General features: G+C 44.6%; 2 protein-coding genes, 1 long non-coding RNA gene and 1 other non-coding gene across 4 annotated transcripts; 2 read left to right on the forward strand and 2 right to left on the reverse strand.

Annotated features, from left to right (window-relative positions):
• Positions 1-3,833: 3,833 nt before the first annotated feature.
• Positions 3,834-9,081, forward strand: LOC109761536 (uncharacterized). Its single transcript, XR_006669255.2, has 6 exons — positions 3,834-3,984; positions 5,649-7,625; positions 7,990-8,045; positions 8,134-8,586; positions 8,721-8,866; positions 8,976-9,081. It is a non-coding gene; the product is annotated as an uncharacterized protein (transcript).
• A 3,613-nt stretch (positions 9,082-12,694) lies between these two features.
• LOC109761527 (uncharacterized) lies at positions 12,695-14,670 on the reverse strand. Its single transcript, XM_073507803.1, has 3 exons — positions 14,149-14,670; positions 13,718-14,039; positions 12,695-12,810 (listed from the first exon to the last, which is right to left on the reverse strand). Exons 1-3 carry the CDS (start codon positions 14,668-14,670, stop codon positions 12,770-12,772), a joined length of 885 nt encoding a protein of 294 aa, XP_073363904.1. The 3' UTR covers positions 12,695-12,769.
• Positions 14,671-15,253: 583 nt separating this feature from the next.
• On the forward strand, positions 15,254-16,868 carry LOC120974907 (uncharacterized). Its single transcript, XR_006670981.2, has 2 exons — positions 15,254-16,324; positions 16,444-16,868. It is a non-coding gene; the product is annotated as an uncharacterized lncRNA (long non-coding RNA).
• Positions 16,869-18,182: 1,314 nt separating this feature from the next.
• LOC141040700 (uncharacterized) lies at positions 18,183-18,911 on the reverse strand. Its single transcript, XM_073506817.1, has 2 exons — positions 18,745-18,911; positions 18,183-18,654 (listed from the first exon to the last, which is right to left on the reverse strand). Exons 1-2 carry the CDS (start codon positions 18,909-18,911, stop codon positions 18,183-18,185), a joined length of 639 nt encoding a protein of 212 aa, XP_073362918.1.
• Positions 18,912-22,719: the final 3,808 nt, after the last annotated feature.

The raw sequence follows: 22,719 nt of genomic DNA on the forward strand, positions 1-22,719 counted from the left end.
ACGAAGATCTTTATCGGTCAGACCGCATAACAACATATGTGCTCAACGATGCAACCAGGCTGGCATGTTCTAGTTTTGCAGTTGATCCGGGAATAAATTGTTTATCATCGGTAGCCAGCCAAGCCTTTCAGGTTTCCGGCCATGAAACTGATAATGATCTTGTCATACACTCGCTCTAACGCCGCACATGTACACAGTCAACTTACACAAAGTACTCTATATCAGCATCTTCGTAATAGGATACAGGATACTGACAACCATAGCCAAAAGGAACATTGTTAGATTTAATCCAGTAGGATAGACGTGATTAGATCTTAAACCTAGTCATTAGATAACCTAATTGCATAGATAGGAGAAATAGATTAGGATCTTACCACCAATGGAAGCAACCATCGGTGTAGTCGATGTGAAGTCTCGTGTCTACTTGATACAGGCGTGATGTAGGCTTGGGGTAGATTGTCGTAGCAAGTAGCGGCATTCCTCCGGGCGCCACCGACACTGCCCTGGAGTAGGGGAAGAGCTTGAAGATGATCTTCTCGGCGTGCAACGCTCCCCTGATCGGTTAGGGTTTTAGGGATGTGGGGAGCAGGAATAAACCGTACGGGAACGGGTTAGATCCTATGTGCCGGCTACTCCCCAATCTAATATATATGCGATGGCGACAGGGGACCAAAACTATGGTGTCCCCGATCAGGGGAGTTGGGGTGAGGGGAACGTATGTTGGTGTATGGCCCCTCCCCTTAACGTTATCTTTATCTTTACAGCCTGTTGGGCCTTTAAATCAGTTTCAACATTCTCCCCCTTAATCGTTAGGCACAATAATTTTTGCCCATTCTCCATAGAAATGACATATCAGAGTAAGGTGTTACAACAACCAATGAAATGCCATTGAACCTACATACACATAGCACACATCTCATTTTGAAATGGAATACATATTACTTTATGGGGAGTGGTTTATATTAGTGGTCCCATAATTCTAAGATCAAAAGGCTTTCGTTAGACCCATGCCGGCTATATACTCACAAAAATATTGGATGGTAAGCCTTTAGTAAGCAGATCCGTAAGCATACTTTGTCATACTGATATGCTTAACATTAATAGTTTGATCATGCATTCTATGTGGAACAACATGGTACTTTAGGTCAATGTGCTTGTTATTCGCATGGAAAACTGTGTGTTCATTATCGCAGTACAATGTCAGTGGTTTTCTAAGGCGTCTGTAAGGCGTCGCGACGCTTAAGCGTCAGGGCAGCATGCGGCTTAATCTTTAAGGCGTCTGCTAAGGTGTTTAGGTTGTCGCTCTAGTCCATATTGAATGCCTTGAGATTACTAGGCAGGCAGGAAACATAGATGTTGTTGGCGCCAACAGGTAAAGAGGGGAGAAAGAGAGAAACATCCCCGATCCACACACATCTCCTCTTCTCTCGAGTGGCTCCTCTTCAGCAGATATGCTCCCTCTGCAGCAGATCCTCCCCCCTCCTCTCCAACGGCTCCTCCTCCACTCCAGCAGCTCCTCCTCATCCTCCTCTCCAGCAGCACCTCCTCCTCCTCTCTAGCAGCTCCTCCTCCTCTTCAGTACAACAACAACCAACAACAAGGAGCCTGCCAAATTACTTTTCAGTTGTTGCAGGCTATTTTTTTCTGTACATGTACTCCATCCGTTCCTAAATGTAAGTTTATTTTATAGATTTCATTATGAACTACACACAGATGTATAGAGGCATATTTTAAAGTGTTGATTCATTTATTTTGCTCGGTATGTATCCATATTGGAATCTCTAAAAAGATATATATTTAAGAACAGAGGGAGTACATTATATGCACAATCAGAAAAATCTATACATGCAAAATTTGATATGAATTACATTCATAGGTGCAATAAATAAATAAATAAATAAATTAAAAGCCCGTGGCAACACACGGGCATTCTACTGGTTAGGAACAATAATGCAGTAGGACCTCAGATTAAGAGCATCTCCACTCCCCCCCCCAACAGCCCCCCAAGGCCCTTTTTTATTGGCGACGCTAAAAAACGGCCAAGTCGCGTCCCCAGAAGCCCACCTTTTGCCGGTTAAGCCCGAATTTGGCGCCGACGGACCCAGGCCGGACTCGGCGCGCTGGGGGAGCGCCCGGGGGCGCCGGGGGAAACATTTTTGGCACGAAAGCCCGATGGACCCGCCGAGTCAGCGACCAGCCGCATTTCGTCTTCCTCATCGCCTCGTTTTCCCGCGGGGAATCAATGCCAAGGCCGCCGCCAGTCATCCTTCCATTGATTTCTCACGGGCGGCGCAGTGATGGCGCGGTGACGCGTGCCCGCCCCCTCCTGCCACGCGTATACACGTCTGCCGCCCCCGGCCGCTATAAAAGTCGCCCCTCCCTCGCCGGTGGATGCACTCTCATTCGCCCGCAGTCCCTCTCTCGTCGCCGACGCCCCCATCTCGTCTATCTCTCTCTCTTCCCCCGTCTACAGGCGTCGCGTCTACAACCGCCGGTGGGAGAGCGATTCCCCGGCGATGGAGCGGCGGCCAACGGTTTCAGCCGCCGGCACCTGCACGAGCGGGAGGCCTACCTCCTCCACGAGGCGAACTACCCGGCGCCGCCAGACATGCGCGTGCCGGGGCAGTGGAGGCTCAGCGCCGGAGGCGTCCCCGCCCCCCGCAGCCAAATGAAGCCGACCGCTTCCACGCCGAGATCGCGCGCGTTCGGGCCTCCCTGCCGGAGGAGGTGCGGGGCCTTCCGGAGTACGCCGCTAGCAACCACGCGTACTGGGCGGCGTACTTCCAACGCGGCCAAGAGGAGCAGCTCGCCTCCACCAACAACGCGCCGGTGAGGGGGCGCCATAACACCGACGGCCGCCGCCTGTGGTGGGGCGTCCCCGGGCGCACGCTCCACTTCGTCCTCGAGCACCTCGAGGGCGGCAACGAGCCGCCGCTCGAGTACCCGGCGGCCCCGGCCCCGGTCCCCCGCGGGAGCGGCGGTCATTGGCTGTCGAGGCGCATGGCGGGCGGGTCCTCTTCCTCCTCCTCCTCCGGTTCACCGGCACTCGCCAACGTCAAGGCCGAGCCCGTGGAGACGCTGCTTGGGCGGCGCACCCGCGGCAGCGCCCTCGTCATCAACGAGGGCGTGCGTGGCCCCTCTGCTCCCTCCTCCCGCCTCGTCAAGCTGAAGACGGAGCTGGGGCTCGTCGCCGTGAAGAACGAGCACGAGGACATGGCCGCCGCCGATGAGGCCGCCCTCAAGTGGGCGCGCGAGGAGTACGTCCGGCTGGAGATGGAGCGCCAACGCCGCGCCCTCGAGGAGATCGCCGCTCGGCGCCGCGGCCGTGACGAGAGCGGCGTCATCGTCCTCGAGGACAGCGACGACGAGGCACCGCCGCCAACCAAACCCGTCTGCCAAGGCGACCTAGGACATGGGTGTAGCAAGGACGGGGGCGGCGTGAAGGAGGAGGAGGACGACGACGGCAGCGACTACAGTGCCTTTGACAAGCTCTTCGGCGGCGGGGCGGCAGCGGCGTAGTAGTCGTTGTTTTTTATTTTGTTTTTAAATTATATTTTTAATATGTAAAAAAATGGAACGCCTAAATTTCGTCGAATTCTGTATCGTGTTTGACCGAATTTTGGCTAAGTATGGTTAAAAAAAAGCGTCTGGGCGACCTTGGGGCGGCGACTGGAAAACCTACCACCCCACACCAAATTTATCGCCGGTTCACCCCAGACGGGGCTCTTTCAAATCCTCGGGGCGAAGTGCTGGAGATGCTCTAATTTGTTTTCCTTCGTTTCGTTGGTTCATCTCCGGCATTTCAGTACTTCCACATCGTCTCTCCTCACCCCCGCCTGCCACTGAAACTCACCCTTTTCCAGCTCAGGAAAAAAAAAACTCGCCCCTTTCCCTTCCTCTTCCTCGTCGGCCGGGGTCGGCGTCGCCTGCTGCCATTCGCCGGAGACCCTCATCGTCCTGGCCGCCTACAAGGCTCGCGTTGAGGTACTCGCATTTTCTCCCCTCCCGCATGCGTTGAGGCAGCAAAAGGCTCGCGTTCGATTTAATGCCGTACGTCTTGGCTGATGAAATTGGGGCAAAATCCGGATTCAATCATGGCCACCGGGTCTAGGATCTCCTTTTGGTCGGCTAGGGTTTGGGGGGACTTGAGCCGCTCGCTTTCACGCGCTGATTTTGGGTCGATCCGTCACGCTCATTCCTAGACATGGGCTCGGTTTCTACTCCCGTTAGGGTTTGAGGTTTTATAGCAGGATTCGTGCGCACCAGAGGATTGGTATCTCTTTTGGTCTCCTCTGCAGTGTGGAATTGGGCTTGTGATGTACCACAAAGCCTTTCTCTGTTATGGGGGAAAGGGGGGAATTTTGAGCAAAAAACAGGGGAAATACAAACAGCCACATTCAGACTTACTGCATAAGAGACAAAATGAATGTAGGTGAGTTAGTTGCTTTAGATTTTGTAAGGGACGTTCGCAGTGGAGCTTGAAGAACAGGTCACTGATGAGTGGACTGCACAGATTTGTTGTTCCGGGGTGATAACTGGACTGCGACAAGAACTTGGGAGTTTGGGGTGGTGTCTGTTCCAAGGCGACAGCTGACAACCATGCCGCCTAATAGGATGCTGTATCAGTGAAAAACATGGTACTGTATTTAGGTTAATGGGATTATTTGAAGTGGTATAGCTGTGGATGTAAATTACATGGTTAGTAAAAAATAGACTCAGCGGATAGTTAAGAGAGACTAATAACTTGACCCTTTCCTTTATCTAGTACAAAAAATCAAGAAATGGGCATTACATCATTAAAGTAATACTCCCTCTGTAAACTAATGCATGATGTTTTAGGTCACTGCTTAGTGCTTAGTGACCTAAAACATCATGTATTAGTTTACAGAGGGAGTACATGATTGAGCAAAAAATTGAAGTATAACGAAACTTGCACATAAGGTAGGGAGAAATCTGATGTACTTAAGGGATTACACTCGCTAAAGTCACTGATGAAGATCATAATTATTATTTTTTCTTTCTTTTGTAGCGGACAGAGTGTTTTTATCATCTTGCTAAGCTATCAGTTGTCGTTGTCCCTTTTTTCTTCTCGAGCACACATCTAAATGCGCGTTGTTGTGCATTAGAAGGCAGTGTACACGCCACCAACTGTGGAGTTTTAATTGTCCTTTTTTTTTGTGGCACATTACCTTGAAATCAATATTGTAGCCAGCCTGTCAAAGGGTTCCTCCTCAAAACACAAAGGAGAATTTTTCAGGGAGTATTTAAAAACTGAGAAAGACACAAAGAGAAGATGAAGACACAGGTTTAACCAGAATCCACTGGAAAACTAAGTTGCGACTAACTGGGAAATTGAACCCTGCTGGGACCTGGGAGGGCTCTCTGATCAGTTCAGCACATATTTCTTGAAACTGATCTGCCACATGTTTAGCCTATGAATTATCTGATGAAGCCTAAATAGATTATATAACATATGCATTACATTTTGAGTGCTCATGGTCTTTCATGTTGGTAAAGATGGCTAGATGGCATTGCTAAGATAGCACCAGCGTACACACCCTTATGTAGCAAGAAGCGCTCACTGCTCTTCTGTTTAAGAATGTACTCTTGAAAGTTCTTAATTATAATTTTGTGTTTGTTTGGTGCAGATTGACAAGCTACCTTTTTTGGTCTATTGCTTGTTCTTTGTTGTCTGGAAGTAGTATATCTCACTCCATACTACTATGAATCTTGATAATAAGTGTCAGCAACAACAGCTATCAGGCTCAAGTTCTGCAAGGCCGCGGACATTTTGGACCAGCTATCCAACTTGTGGCACCAAATATCAGTATTACCATTCAATTTTGAAGAGAGCTGTCCACTGCCAGAATTGCTCGAAGGCCTTTATAGCACATGCTTTAACTGAGCAACCTGTTCCTTTTGGTCCAGATCAACAGTTTGCTGAGGTGTGGATAAGTGCAGGAGTATTTTCAGAAATTAGATTGCTTCAGAAGTTCGAACCTGGGCAGATCTGGGCTCTCTACAGTGACATAGATAAGTTTCCCAATTGCTATGCCTTCATAGAGAAAGTTGATCTCGAGAATAATGAGGTACATGCAAAATGGCTTGAACTTTGTCCTGATGGAGAGATGGAGGAAAGATTGGTAATAGATCGAACGGTTGGGTGTGGAACCTATAGGGTTTCCACCACCCATGGTATTATGATTTACACCGACACGAAACCTTTTTCTCATCCTGTACATGCGATATTCACTGGTAGAAGGAACTCTTATGAAATATATCCTAGGAAAGGTGAAGTCTGGGCCCTTCTCAGGGGATGGGATATTGGTTGGAGTCCAGATGCTCACAACCAAAAGAACTACAAGTATGAAGTTGTTCAGGTCCTCTCTGATTTCACAACTGGCACTAGCATCATTGTGATGCCACTTGTCAAGATAAAAGTCTTTGTTAGCTTATTTATGCAGTCTGAAGTGGCTACTCCATACCTGATACCTCAGGATGACACAATATGGTTTTCACATTATATCCCCTACCGTTTGATGGGTGCAACTGAAAGCAAAGGCATTCAGGAAGGAGCTCTTGAACTTGATCCTGCAGCGCTTCCCGTTAATTTGGAACAGCCTCTCACATGTCTCGTTTCAGAAAGCATGTCAGTAAGAGGCTCGGAGTTTGATGCCAAATATGCTGGTTCGTCTGGAGGAAATAAATCTCACAAGGAATCCAAAGGGGCTGGGGAGAGACAGCATGGTACATGCATGAATGGAGGGATCTTTGCAAAGGCACCAGTGGTAGAGAATGGGGAGCATTACACTCCCTCTGCTGTAGAAGGTACGGATGTTGATGAAGAATCTGATGATGCTGGAGTAGAAGTATTATGTACTGATTTTTTTAACTTCGACCAACTTCGAGATGTAAGTCAGTTTAGACCCAACCAGATCTGGGCTGTCTATGATACTCAAAGCTTTATGCCAAGATTTTATGCTCGGATTACAAAGGTACAAATGACCCCAAAGTTTAAAGTACACTTTGTTTGGCTGGAATTTGATCCCACAAATAAAGCAGAAGTGACATGGTCACGTGGGGAACTGCCTATTGCGTGTGGATGTTTTAATCATGGAGCGTCAGACACAGCTAAAGAAACTAATATGTTCTCCCAGATTATTTCCTGTGTGAAAAGAAAAACAGGAAACTTGTATGAGATATATCCTAGGAAAGGTGAAGTTTGGGCCCTTTTCAAGGGATGGGACATTGGTTGGAGTTCGGATGCTGACAAGCACACAGATTTTGAGTATGAAATTGTTCAAGTTGTTTCTGATTTCACGACAAGCACTAGCATCATTGTCATGCTGCTTGTAAAAATAGAAGGCTTTGTTAGCTTATTTAAGCAATCGAAAGAAGCAACTCCGTTAGTGATACCTCAGGATCACACGCTCATGTTTTCACATTGTGTCCCTCATCATTCAGTGAGGGGAACTGAAAGAGAAGGTATTCCAGAAGGAGCTCTTGAACTTGATCCTGCCGCGCTTCCCCCTAACATGAAGAGGCTTTTGCTTCTGTTGTTCCAGAAAGCAGATCAGTGGAAGGTCAGGACTTTGGCACCAAATACAATCATTATGCTGTAGAAGGTACTGATATAATCAGCACTTTTTTTGAATGATACTGCAAGAATATCTTTGTAACCCACTTTTATTTATAATTCATAGAATATGGTGACACAGTCTAGCTGCACAACACTAATCTTAAAAAAACTATTTAAACCAATGGTTGAATGTTGATTATAGGTTGGTCTACATTGTACAGTGCAACAACGGAAAATTGAAAATGGACAACAGGACATTTCTTACAGTTCTGGTTTATATGCTATGAAGTGTTGTGTTTAATTAATATATTGTGTTTGTGCTGATCTGCAACATTGTTTGTGCCAATCTCTTATTCTATTGATGTTTCTTATTTAGCAGTTAATTGTTACAAAAATGTTGTTACATGCAGATAGCATTACACCGCTTGCAGACAAATGTCTGCTGCAGGAGATTCTATCTGACTCGGTATTGTCTATATCCTTTCCATCCACATCGATGTTCAATATTCCGTTTAGTACTTCTGATTTATTGATGGTATTATATCTCTTGCTAGCCTGCCATGGCAGTAAATGAGCACCAGGAAGCTACAGTATCATTGGGTGCAACCACCAGAAAAAACAATGATATGAAGTTTACCCACATCACTTCTGCCAATTGCGCTACCCTTCCTATGAAACATGGCTGTTCCTCTACTTCACAAATCGTATCCTCAAGGCGCAAATTGTCTCAGAATTCTTATGTTGTTGATTTGACTGATAATGCGACTATGCATGGACATTTGAAGGAACATACTTCTGCGAGACGTAAAAAGGCTAAAATAGCAGACAATGTTTCTTCACAGTTAAAACATAATGTCGAGTCAAGAGATCTAACTGGATACCAAGGTGAACAATCTACACCTCCATCAAGGAGAAGTACTATTGAACAAGCATGTGAAAAGAATGAGGCTATTCAAGAAAGATGCGGAGGCCAGGAATCTACTACTGTACCGGCCTTCTTGAAGCTGGTATGCTGCTTGTGCTTGTTCTTTGTAATTTGATTTTGTCTTGCGCTTTGCCGAGCAAGTGCTATCTTGTTAGGATGTTTATCTTTGCACTCATGTATGAGATAATAATCCTTAATTTCCGATATTTTTATTAGGCTCGAGAAAAGCTCAGTACTGCAGAGTACGGAGAGTTTGTTGGATTTATGAAGGCCTTAAAATTGAAAACCATGCACATCAAAGACCCACTTGAGGCAATAGCGAAACTGTTTTCTTCTCCAGGGCGACTCGCACTTCTTGAAGGGTAAAACTACATGTGTTGTAATCTTCATTAATTCATTCTGTCCAGGACCTAACAGACAATAAAACTATTACACCTTTGATATATATATCTTTTTTTCATCTGCTTACAGGTTCGGGGTCTTTGTTTCTAAGAATCATCTTCCGTTATATGACCAGCTTGTTCGAAAATATACTCTGGCTAATACATAATGACATCATCAGTTGCACTTACTTAAAGGCATGGTTCGTTCCGCTCTTTTATTCCGATGTCATTTATTAAATGATAGCTTCAGTGTGCCTTAACGTTTATGCCTAACTATTTGCCAACAAAATACTTTATTATTCGTGATGCTACCTCTTTTTTTGACACGATTCGTGATACTACCTCTATTGTCAATAGATCTCACTTTGGAATGTGCAGTCAAACTTCTAAATCTCTGACCACTAATACACACAAAACCATTTGTATCTGTATGAAAATTGTATTGGTAGATTCATTACCGAAGGTACTTTCATACTGTTGTTTTCCCATCAAATTTTTATTTTTCAATAAAGGGCACTTTTATTATCTCAAAAAGTAGCATCAAGCGGATACAAAACCTTATGAGGAACACCCGGCCTCTACATAACTAGAATACACACAGCCAAACACCAGAAGTCTGACAAAAAGAAAGGAAAACAACTGAAACATTGGCAATATTAGAATCCTATAGACCGATACTATGCATATGCCGATTGGTGGACCGATCCGGAGATTATGTTGACACCCATGTTGGGTACAAACCTCCGTAGCCACCTGCTCCAACCGCGTACACACCGTCTTGAACAACGGTTGGTACTCCGCTCGTTGTAGTGCAGACCACGTATGAAGCGAGTGCGTACAACGGAAAATAACCTGCAGAGGAGAAACATTTTTGTCGTTAAAAACGAAACCATTTCTACATAGCCAAAGCGACCATAGCAAGACATATACTCTCACCCTTATTAGTGTTTTGAACCTATTTGAAATTCCGTCCAACCAATGACCAAAAATATTGGCAACACTTGTGGGCGGATACAGATCAACGCTATTTGGATGACTGACCGCATAGAACATGCAAACTTGCATTGGAAAAAGAGGTGTTTGATTGTCTCATCATGAGTACAGAAACAACACTTTTTACTCCTTGGCCAGTTGCACCATGCGAGGTTGTATTTGGTTAGCACAACTACCACATGAAGATTTTAACTTTTAGTGGATTCTTCGCCTTCCAAATTTTCTTGTTATTACTCACCGGTACCTCAGAATGCGTGAGCGCACGGTACATAGAGTCTACTGTGAAAGACCCTGATGTAGTAAGGTTCCAGCGAAACACATCCCGGCCTTGTGTCAGGCTAATCGAATCCAGACGGGATAACAGATTATGCCATGAGATAAGTCGGGGGCCAATCAAATCACACCTGAATGAAATATTTGGCGGGGGTGAACTGAGCACCTGCACAATTGTATTATTCTTATCGCGAGCAATGTTGTACAAGGCTGGATATTGTTCTCGGAGACTGATATTACCGTCAAATTTTAATACGTAACATATAATTAGACAAAGAAATTGTCACATGTGTGTTTTGGAGAATGGAGATTGTGGTCCAAATTAACAAGTAAAAAGAAGAGTATTGCCCGGAGAAAATAAATGGACATTGTACCTGTTAAATTTGTAGGTGAAAGACTTGGGTGATCTTTCAATACAAATGATCCTTGATCATCTGCAATAATTTAGGCCTTCCATTTTTTTTGTTAACTCTGTAAGCTCCTGATGGCATCATGTCACCCCTATGAATTTGTTTTATTCTCCCCTTTGCGTTCCGTTAAAATCCTTTATTGTTATAGTATTATTCTTACAATTGGGATTATGGCACTTAGTTAATGCAAGTTTGTTGTTTAATATTTCAAGGAAGAAAGAATAGGATAATATATTCTTTACTCTCTTATCAAAATCTTTTCTTTTTAGATTTGTCCGTACAAGTTCAGCTGTTAAGGAAGGTGGATGGTTAATTACAGGCAGTATATAGAAGAGAGGGAGCTGTGCAGATGATACTTAAGGATGAGTGCCTAAAGTTCTCTCATCAGATTCCTTGCTTCCATCTGACAAATGGAAAGGGGGCTAGCTTCGAGGTTGTTTCGAGCTCGATCCTTACTCAGTGCATGAGAGGTTTCTCGCCACTGATTCAATGTGAGATAACCCTGTTTATGGTGAATCTTTTGGAAGCCTCTTTTGGCGGTGGAACTACAAGTCTACAAGACGGAAGGTTCTGCATAAGCTGATGACACCGTATTTCGAGCTGCCTGGAGTACTCAATGTACCGGTGATGTTATTCTGCGTTCCTTTAGTCTCCTGCAGCTAGTGCCTCCTTTAGTCTCCTTTAGTCTGGTGTTTTTTTTTTTTCGTTTTGAGAAGCAGAGAAGGTGTATGCTGTTGCGGAGCAGCAAACTGAAGTAATGAGCCTGCAAATGTTGAATTCCCAGGGCTCTGCTTGCTTGTGCACTGCCTTCATGGTGATGGTAGAAAAACTTCCTTCTCCTAATCACCCAGATTCTATGGTACAGTGCTGTCCCGCCGGGCTCAGAAGGTGACAAGGCATTCGACAGAGCAAAGTCAATCTGGCACTAGGCATTCACCTCAGGTGATATGCTCCTTTGTTTACGGGGTCCAAAACTCCTGTTGCAAAAGAGCCATGTCAATCTGGAACAAGGTATTTGACAGATTTCACAGGGAGTCGGGGACTCAAGCATATCTGTAGCTAAAATGCTTTGCATACTATTCCTGTGTCCTGGCAAAGTACGCTGATGTGCACTACGCTGATAGTGGAGTGCAGGTTGTTTGGCAACGTCATTTTGTATGAAAAGCGCTTTCTGCGAAGGTGAAATGAGATGACTAACTTGATTTGGCCTTTTAGCTTCTACAATTTCTACGAGCGGCAGATGTTATGAAATGGACCAATTGAATTATCTGAATCAAGGACGGAAATGTGCAACTAGCTTGAGGCCATCCTTTACCTTGCATACACAGACCGATAAATCTACATGGCACCTACTACTTTTATCTTTCTACAGGACAGCAACAGTTTGAGACAGCTCCCCAAATTCAGGTCCTAACAAAACAAATCATAATATCCTTTTTCCAAGCATGATCAGGTCAGAAAATAAGAAGAATAACAAGACAAACATTGCAGCTCATGTACGAAACCTGAATAAAGCTCATGTGCAGAAACGAGATTTATTTATTGTTGGAACCTGAGTTTTGTTCACAGGTTATTCAACGCGAGTAAACATGGCTAAATCAAACGGATATCACCACCAACGTGGAGTTTCAAGTTCTACAATGATTTATTCCCCAAATAGCAGATCATATTTTCCTTATCTACAAGATTACAGCAGTTCAGACAATTCCCAACACCTAACAGTTTCAGACTTGAACAGATTCAGCTAACTGTTTTTCAGACTAGAACAATTTCAGTAACCTGTTTGTCAGATTGTAACAGCTTCAGTAAGACAAGTAGATTAACACCCCACTAAATTAAACCCAAAAAGCATCATCGATCTGCACCAAAATCTGAACAAAATTCAATCAAAGACCATCGATCTACAAATATCGCAGAATCGTCGACTCATTGCAATAACGGAATAACCCCTACAGTGAAATGCTTCGTCTATGAAGCACACCAGAAATCACATCTCAGAATTACAAAATTGTTCAGTCATTGGACGCAACACTCTCAGCAGTTCTGAAACCAGAACGGAGCAAGTTTAGTTAGCAGAAGAAACAGAGAGTTTTCTGAAACTCTATCTATCTATCTATAGGCAAAAGTAGGCGCCCAGTTCTGTTGTCGTCCAGGCAGCGGAACTTGTGGACATGTGAACTTTCAGGACCCCCGCTCCGATCTTCCTCTACTCTGCGTGGACATCCGGGTGTCGCAGATCATTGTAGGCTGAATTAGCAGAAATTATGAGCCAATTAGGCAGCAGAACAACAATTAATAACAAGACCAAGAAGGAAAAAAAGTTGAAACAATATAATGTGCAAGGAACTAAAGATTTTATGTACTATTTTAAGATACTAGCTGAATTGTATTCACAGGTTAGAGAATTAGTATCTTCTTCTCTGCAAAGGTGAAATGGGATGACTGAACTTGATTTGGCTTTTTAGCTTAGATAATTTCTACTAGCGGCAAATGTTATAAAATGGAACAACTGAATTATCTGAATCAAGGACAGAAATGTGCAACTAGTTTCATCCTACTACTTTTACCTTTCTACAGGACAACAACAGTTTCCTAACAAAACGAATAATAATATCCTTTTTCCAAGCACGGTCAGGTTAGCACTCGACGAAGCAAGACCCCAAATATCATGTTCATGCAGCAAAAACAGATTCAAGAACTACAGTACATTTCTGAACAATTTAAATCTCAAAGTCTTGCAAATAAAAAAAAGAATAACAAGACCAAGATTGCAGCTCGTGTACAAAACCTGAATACAACTATGTGCAGAAACGAGATTTATGTAGTATTGTTGGAACCTGAATTTCGTGAGTAAAATGGGCTAAATAAAACGGGTACCACCATCTTCTCTGTTAATTTCAGATCATCTTTTACTTATCTACAAGATTTCCACAGTTGCAGACAACTAACAGTTTCAGACTTCAACAGATCCAGTTAACTGTTTTTCAGACTAGAACAATTTCAGTAATCTGTTTGTCAGGTTGTAACAGCTTCAGTAAGACAAGTAGACTAACACCCCACTAAATTAAACCCAAAAACATCATCTATCTGGAGAAAATTCAATCAAAGACCATCGGTTTTCAGTTCTTGTCACCATTAGGAGAGAGGCTCTCACCAGGGGTGTCGGCCAGGAAGACGACAATCTCGAGGGTCTCGCCGTAGCCGCCGTCGGGCAGGTCGACGACGAGCGGGGTCAGCCTCCCATGGCGGCCCGCTCGGACGCACATGGCGATGTTCGGGTAGTACACGCCGGCGCCAACGAGGAACCCCAGGTCGTCCCTCAGGCGAAACGCGGACCTCCCCCTGAACCAGAACTGCTGCCAGCCTCCGTCCTCGGGGTCCTCGGGGTAGTGCCCGTCGTTGAGCGCCCGCACGAACCGGATCAGCCGTTCCGGCTCCGGGTAGATGACCCCGAGGAGGTATCCGTATGGAGGATTCTGCAGTTAAAACAGAATTGAACTACGGTTCAAGAAGAATTCGCTGAATCGCCGAAAGCAATTCAAGAAGAAGAGGTATCAAGAAGCGGGTCGGTCATGGCAAACTCACCGGCGGCGGGGCAGGAAGGGCAGGCATGTCCTCTCTGGCGGGGATGGGCTCGACGACCCAGTACATCATGGAGCTGAAGCTGTTGTCGACGCTGACGCCGGCGTTCCAGCGGATGTACCTGCCGTTGGCGCGGAGGTAGCGGCCGCCGACGTTGCGGAGCAGGACGACGTCGTCCCCGAAGCCCGACCCCACGGCTTGCCACATGACGGCCTCCACGCCCGGCTGGTCGTAGTCGCGCAGCTCCGCGCGGAGGCCCCTGTGGCCGAGCCTCGCCGGCGTGGCCGTGGCGGCGAGGTAGCGGCCGTAGGCGGCGCTGTGGAGGAGCAGGCGCTGGCCGCCGCCGTAGTCGCAGCCGACAGCAGCGTCGTCTCCGCCGTTGTAGATGTGCACCGCCCACACCGCGTTCAGGGATCCGTGGATCTGGCTGAGGGTGACGCTCTCCCCGTCGTCGGCCGCGTGGAGGTAGGTGCGGTGCACTAGGCTCCGCAGCCGCACGTGGTGCCCGTCCTGGAAGCGGTCCATCGTCGCCGGCGCTGGAGATCAGAGGCGGTGGGCTGCTGCGCGGCGGCGGTGGAGGGAGGGCGAGGGGTTCTTGGTTTCTTGGGGCTCCGGCGAGGAAAGCTGTTGGTTGAGGCGGTTACGTTGGGCGCCAAGCCGCCAAGGCGGAGGTATTTCAAAGCTGCCGCCGTCCCGGGCTTCGAGTGCGAGGTGGGCTTGCGGGCCCATCCCACATTACCGAGCGCCGTCTCTCTCTATTCCCGAAATCACTAATCGAGGAGCGCTCCTCGCAACGATTAGTCGGGGAGCGCTCCCCGCGCGCCAAGTGTCACGCGCGGAGCGGTCGGGAGACTTTTCCGAGGCGCTCCGCGCGCGACACTTGACGCGCGCACGGCGTTTCTCGTGTTTTTCGGTTTCTGGTTTCCCTTTCTGTTTTTTTTTCACTTTAGTCCTTATACTTTTAATGTTTTATAAAACCTTTTGATCTGTTTTGAGATCTGTTTCTCTCTGGTGTGGGTGAACCGTCGTGGAGCACTGTTCTTTCTTTGCCGTCGTCTCCGCCCGTCGCGGCCGCCGCTCTTGTCGCGTGGTTACGGCGGTCCCTATCCCGGCCGCCGCGCTTGTTGCCTGCTCTTACGGTGGTCCTTCTTTAGCGTCGACTGCGCTTCCCCGTTCGCGTGATCGCCGTTCCCAACCGGTTGCCTTCGTGGGTTCCCTGTTTTCCTTTTTCCTTTCTCTTTTTGTTCCCATTATATTTCCGGGATATGGAGATTTATGGGGTAGTTACGGGTGGGGACTACCAACACTATCAGATGTCAAGTTTCAACTGGGTTTTGTGGGATTAGTTCTTGATAATCATTGTGTTCCTTGCAGTTATGGCTTGTCCTTTTTGCCGTATGCCTGGTGGCCCGTGTTCTTCTGTTGATTCTTCTGTAGATGGGTTCAGTGTGGTCCTGGATCGGCGTTGTTGGAGGCGTGTTGTAAGAATATCATTTTATAATTGTTCAATTTTTGGCACACACGCTTATTTCTTTTGGTGCTGCTCATGCTGTTTAGGTTTTGATTATGATCCTTGTTTTGATTTGTTGTGCAGTATGTTCCGTGCAGTGTTAGAGTTCATCTTGCTCGTTACATCGAGGAGTGTAGGGCTTTAGCCATAAAGAGGGGTGACGAAGATACTGATCTTGCTTTTCAGTGCAATGAGGGTTATTTGTATGGTGTTTTGTTTAGTCATGGTCAGTTGAGGAGCAAATTCCATGGTCCTTCCTGGGAACGATTGGTCAATGATTATGGTGTTCGTCCTCGTGATATAATGACCATTAGGCTTGAACATTATGGAACATGGATTGGTATTGATTTTTATCGTGTTGGTCGTGGAGATGCGTTGTCTCCTTTACCGTCTGCTGGTAAGGTTTATTTTTAAGGAAGTTTTTAGCTTGTTTTATTGCACATGATGATTTTTTGTTCCCTTGAGCCTGTGTAATTATATTTTGTAGCTCTTGATGGTTTGAGCGACTCCGAGATGGAACTTGTTGGGAGTTGTTATTACACCCGTGGTGTTTTTCTTAATTATCAGCAGATGTATTTCATGAGGTGTCAACTCTTTGATGATGTCTACATATCCTGTTGTCCTTTTGTTCACAGGATTGATTCCATGAATGTTAATGGTCATCATATGGTCAAATTTTTTTCCACTGTTTTTTCTTTGTTTCTGTTTATTTATTTATTTTTATTATCTCTTCTATTTATAGTTTTGAATTTCTGTTCTATTTCTGATAGCTTGATGTTTTTTGTCAGGTTATTCCTGGTATTGTTGTGAGGAGTTTGAAGGAGTTTGTGACTTTTCCTAGGACTGGCGTTTTAACCCTTGAAGTTACTTTGGAATCTGGTGATGATGATATATATGTGAGCACTCCTTGCTCCTACTTCATTGGCTTGGGTAGTAGAATGGTGTTCAAACAGGAAGGTTTCAGTGATTTTCTCCAGGCATTGTCTATTGAAGTAAACAACTTGGTGCTGATAACTTTCAAAGAGCGTGATGTGAGGCTTGTTGTTATCTTCAATCTTCTGCCGCAGTGATGTTAGTTATAGCCTTTGAACATAAATGGATTTTGTTTAAAAATCTATGCTACGGTTTAATGTTGTCTAGATACATGAAACGATATGAACCTAAGTGTTCATTGCTGTTGTATGTTTGTAGAAGAGGTATGGCTGTGCATCTCTTTTAAATATGATTTTTTGGACAAATGTTATTTAATTGGGGTCATAGTTATCAATACAGTGGAGGCACGTGTGTTGTTTACTCTGAGGCACGACTGTGCATCTCTTTTATGTGAGGCACGTGGATTAAGCAAATGAAGGCACGGAATTAAAATCAGTGCAGGCACGGTGGTGAGGAGGCACGGGTACACTGAGAGGTACGTGTGTGCAACGCCAAAGTTGTACGGGCGAGATACTATGGGTTTCATGCGAGAGGCACGTGTGTGTGTAGTACGTAGAGTTACTGTTGGTTTTATGTGAGGCACGTGGATTGAGCAAAACGGAGGCATGGAATTATAGTCAGTACAAGCACGGTTGTGGAGGTACGAGTATACTGAGAGACGCGTCTGTGCAGCACCAAAGTTGCATTGGCGATCACGCGTGCGGAGCACGTAGAGTTACTGTGGGTTTCATGTGAGTCACGTTGATCCAGCAAACAGAGGCACGGAAGTGCAGTCAGTACAAGCACGGTTGTGTGGAGGCACGGTTTTGAACCCTCTTGCTGCTGTCAAGATTCTAGAGGCACGGATGTACGGCAGTAGAGGCATCGGTCCGAATATCTGGTTAGAGGGGCTCGGTTAATGATGCACATGTGTGTAGTCTCTAGGGTCACGGGTGCGTGGCACCACATGCATGGATTGAGTAGACACTTAGTGAGTCACACTTGTACATAGGTCAGTTGCACACAGTAGTGTAGTCTTGTGGCATCGTGCAGAACTGGTGTACGGAGAGGAACCTGTGTGCAATAGAAAGGATGTTCTAAATGGACGGAGCGGTGTTTGATGTGAAATGGAGGCAAGGATTTTTTTCCAATGTGGTTAAAGTAACAAAGTTCTCGTCGCTTGTGACTGTGTACCGAATGATCTTCTGCAATATTTATGAATTGTTCACGCCAATGTTTAATAAGCATTGTACTGAAAGTTTACAACGATATCATCACATATTCTTGTAAATGCACGATGCATCTTGTAAAGGTTGAGTATGAAAATTATAATACAATATCGTGCGAGATATCTCTCCTTCTATAATCATGGATACAATATATGCTTGCTCAGTACTGGGACATAACTTACTAATTGCATTTAGACATGCAAAACGTAGTACGCATTTGTACATGAGCACACCACTGTGTTCAAAGTTCAAACGTAAAATAGTAATACAATACACACAACATCTTTGAGCAACAATAAACATATTTACAACATAGGTTCATACAATCTAAATTATGATAATAGTAGTTCCTACTAGTTTAATGTAGAGATCCATTTTCTCGCAATTTACCAACCACTATTTCCCTTCCGGCGCTTCCAGCCGCTGGAAGATCCCTCGTCATTGCTCTTACGTGGGCGGAGTCTTTCTTTCATTGGTTGTTGGTGGAGGTGACGTAGCCCGTTCTTGATGATTAGGATTCTACGGTACAACTCGTAGCTAACATACCCGTCCTTTGCCGCGTACTCAAGGTGTATCGGGGAAAGTGGCTTCCACTCCCAGAACTGGTGCTTCTCCTTTGGGAATGATTTCTTCATGTTCTTGTATGAGGGGTCGATGATGGCCGCTGCAAGGTCAGCCATGGAGTCCCTTTCTCCACCACCCTTGATGCAGAATAGCCTCTGGATGTCGACGTGGCGCTCGTCTGGAATTTTGATGCATGCACGGGCAAGCATGGTCTTGTCGTTCCTGGTGTCGACTCTAGTGAAAGTTACCGCTTTCCGTTGCAGGAAGTCAACTAACGCCTGGGAGCGCTCGGATCTGCAGTAGTGGTATAAAAGGACATGCTCGCGCATGGCAAGTTGGACGACGGCGATCCCTTGTCGTATCTAACTGCTCTTACGTGTGTACTCGAGGTCGAGGCCGACGAACTTGTTCTTCTCCTCCTTTAGCCATTCTTCGTACATTTTGATGATCCGCTCCACGGTCCTTGGGTCGTTGGTGTACACCACCTCGAGCACGGTTGTACTGTGGGTAGTGATGTGTTCGGTGAGTGTTGTTAGTTTCCCGTCGTCCATGGCTGGAGGTGTGCGGTGGTGAACTGCGGCCGGCGAGAAACTTTCGAGGAAGAGGATGGAATGGAGTCGGAAAAGTGAAAGGGTTATTTTGTCGTGCAAAAAAAGGAAACTGCCAAAGAGCAGTTGCTAGTCACGCGCCGGTTCCAGGCGTAGAATTTCGGAAACAGGGGTTTGTTTTATCTGTCTTTTTAAGATTTTCACTTGTCTTGTTCATTGAATTTTTTTATTCGTTGCGTGCTGCCTGCGTGATCCATCTTTGGCTGTGAAAGTAGTCGTGTAAACGGTAGAACACTCAGTAGATGCATGGTCGTGCCTTTGTTGTGAAAACGTTTTTTTCAATTAATAATCTTCCTTGGTTAGGGAGGCATGGTTTTTATGTTATTCGGTGCACAAGTGTGTGTTTAGGAAAAGTTGAAGTAAATATAGTTTGGACTTGAAAACGGAGTCCTGTTTGGTTTTTAAATGAGATATGTTTCACTAGATGGTTTGAATAAGTTTGATAACATGGCATTGGTAGAGGTTTTGAATCACAAATTGATTCTTGTTTCGTTTGATTTTTGAAAATGAATCTTTATGTTTTTTGGTTTTTTGAATTGTGAACTTTTCAAAGGATAAGAACTACATTTTTTCGAATGAATCATTTCGATAGTTCAAACAACATTTGTTTCAAAGGATCATTCCGATGGTTGAAACAGCAAGTTGAGTCTCCGTAAGAGCTACATAAGTTGCAAAAGATCATTCCGATAGTTCAAGCAAGCACATGGTCCATAATAATTAAATTACTCTACCATCCTAACTAGGAAACTTATAGTAATCAGTGTTTTGCTCCTGGGGGCATCATCATGAAACGAGCGTTGAACATTCTAGGAGATACACTGTTTGCTTCCATTTTAGGTGCTGGTTCCGACGGAATCTACATAATGCGCTGAATGATGATGGACACAGAACGATCATGGCGCTCTTTGGAAGTGATTAGAACAACGTTCTTTTCAACGAAGGATGCAACTGATATGAAGTCTCTGAAAGAAGACTTTTCTATTACCATCCTGCCGTCGTTTTTGGAGATGTAGTACGACGAAGGAGTGATGACATGTGTAGGTTCATCAGGAGCTTCAAGGGTTACCCTGCCATTGGTTGGCATGTCCACCCATCTCTTCAGTGTTGAGACAACGCTCCTCGGAATTTTCTAGAAGAAAATCGAAATTAAATAGAAATTAAAACCGTTGATTTGTCACTTGGACAATAAATAAAAGAATGTCTGAATATGGTGAGTGCACAAACATTAAGAAATTCCATATTGGAAGTAATATAGTTCCTGGCATGTTCAGGTTTGTGTGTTAACAGGTAAAACAACATATTAAGAGAACAACGGAAGTTTTGTTGTTTTAGGTTTGAATAAATAGGTTCTTTATAATTTTACATATAAGCAATATTACGTCAGTATTGTTTATATTACATATGAGCAAAATACGTTTGGTATTTTAACAAGGACAGTTGTAACCAAGCATGACGTAGTCTTTGGTGTTAGTGTGAGTCAAGACATGGATAAATGGACGGCAACGGATGAAAGTATGTCCGAAAAGGCGTTGTAGAAAGAATCGTGTCTGGTCGTAGGTAAGCTCAATATCCTTAGAGTAGACACAACAGTGAACATGGTCGAAATCGTCAGAAGAAAGATCGTCGAGAGCTAGAAAAAGAAAAACCTTTTAAAGTTAGATAAAGTTATATCCAACACGGGGTTAATATTATTCAGTTTGATTCATGCATATAAAATTACAGCGAAAGAAGATAAGTTTGTAATATAAAAATATAGCGAAAGAAGATAAGTTTGTAATGTTTGTAATATTAAATACCTACCAACGTGGGGTAATGGAAGCAGCCTTTTGTTATCTCGATATGTTTGTATTTCGAGATTGAGACCCTCGTCTGGTAGTTCAAATTCTATGCGGTCTCCAGCACGAAGTTCATAATCAGCCGCAAAGATGTTCCACTCACCACCACAGAACTTTGTGTAGTTCGCCCTATGCTTAAACAAAGCATTGTAAGACCTTCCTTCATGTGTAAGAAGGGCTGGCTCTACCTGCTGTTTACGCAATTTTCTTGCTTCTTTCTTCTTCTCTTCAATGTATTCAGCGAGAAAAACTCTGACATTACAAGGTACATACTGGAAAAAATAGTGCAAATAACAACCTGTAAGTATAAATTTGAACTCGCGTACTATTAATGTTAAAAGTTTTCTTAAATTGGATATGAATTTTTGATAAGAATTACAGATAACAACATAATTGTATTATAAATTAATGGACACAGATTTTTGGCATATGTTGACCAATTTTAATTAGAACTGAAGATGCATTATAGTAATCAAGGCATAGGCAGGCAAAACTAATGGACTATATTAATCAGGGCATAGGCAAGCAAGCTAATGGAAAATGAAAATACAAGGCAGGTGCGAAGAAGTGGCAGCAGGGGAACCTAGTGTAGGTGCAAGGGGGTATGGGTGACAGTGACGATTTTTACTGTGTTGTAAGCAACTAATTTGTTAGTGATGCTTACTAACCATGCGGCTCCAGCAATTTTCATCAAGAATAACCTCAAACTCCTGGAGAACTTCAGGGTGTGCTTCGCAAGGGCCGTCTGGTTGGCGGCAGGTAGGGCAAATCATACCTAAATAATTCAGAAAAACTATGTTAAGAAAACAAGAATATCATAACAATTTAAAAACAAGCTTCAACGTGGAAGGTAGACAACGACTAGCTTCAAATATGTTAGCCATATTGAAGGCAGGCAACAACTACAAATTTAGCATAAATCTTCTCATCTACTCCTTCGAGAAAAGCAGTATGACAGAGTTTATTACACTTGTTTAGATTTTCAAATGGTTTTTATATTCCTTTAGAGAATGAAGTCGTTGTACCGGATCTGATGCTTCAATAACTATCAAATGAAAAACCTAAACGTAAAACGTAAATACGGATCGGAGCATGCTGCTTACGCATATGCTTTTTACCTGGGACAAAAGAAGAATGAGGGTTGACGAACGGAGATTTGGGTAGGGGAAGCTTAGGGCAAGCGCACACGGCTAGCAAAATCTACGAGAGAGGCATGGCTTGGAAGTTAATCAAGAGACCCAATAAAAACTCTACAATAACTTGTTTGAAATGAGACTGTGTGCGGGGAAGAAGCACGAACCCTAGAAGTAGGCGGACGGATAAGGCAGATGGGTTGTGATGGGAAGCTTAGGGAAAGCACCCACGACCAGCAATCTACGAGAGAAGTATGGCTTAGAAATTAATCGATTGTGTGCGGGTTAGAAGCACGAACCCTAGAAGCAGGAGATGGAGAAGAAGCACGAACCCTAGAAGCAGGCGACGGAGAAGGCAAATGAGTTGTGTTGTGGCTGAGGGAGTCGGAGCTTATTGAAATATAAAGGAGACGGGAGAGAGCAAGAGTAGTAATGAGTGCTTCTTGTTTTATTTTTTATTCTGCGAAATGGAATGAATGCTGGTTGTAGATGGTGTGCTGCATTCCGAGGTGTTATGGGGACACGAGATGTTTGACTCGTCCAGTTGCCTCCCATTATAGTTGTCCAGATGTGCTGCCTCCGAGCGGAGTCTTTTACGTGCCTATCCTGCCTCACATACTTTCTGTGAGGCACGGTTATACATGCTGAAAATCATGCTCGTGCTTCTGTGTTTTTTTAATCACATGTTTAATCAGATATGGTTGGGTGTTTCTTTAGGAGAGGACCGGTGATGATGTTATTAGATGCACGGTCGTTGTAACAGGAGAGGCATGGTCGATATGT

Source organism: Aegilops tauschii, chromosome 2 (assembly GCF_002575655.3).
Source record: "Aegilops tauschii subsp. strangulata cultivar AL8/78 chromosome 2, Aet v6.0, whole genome shotgun sequence".
Taxonomy (NCBI): Eukaryota; Viridiplantae; Streptophyta; class Magnoliopsida; order Poales; family Poaceae; genus Aegilops; species Aegilops tauschii.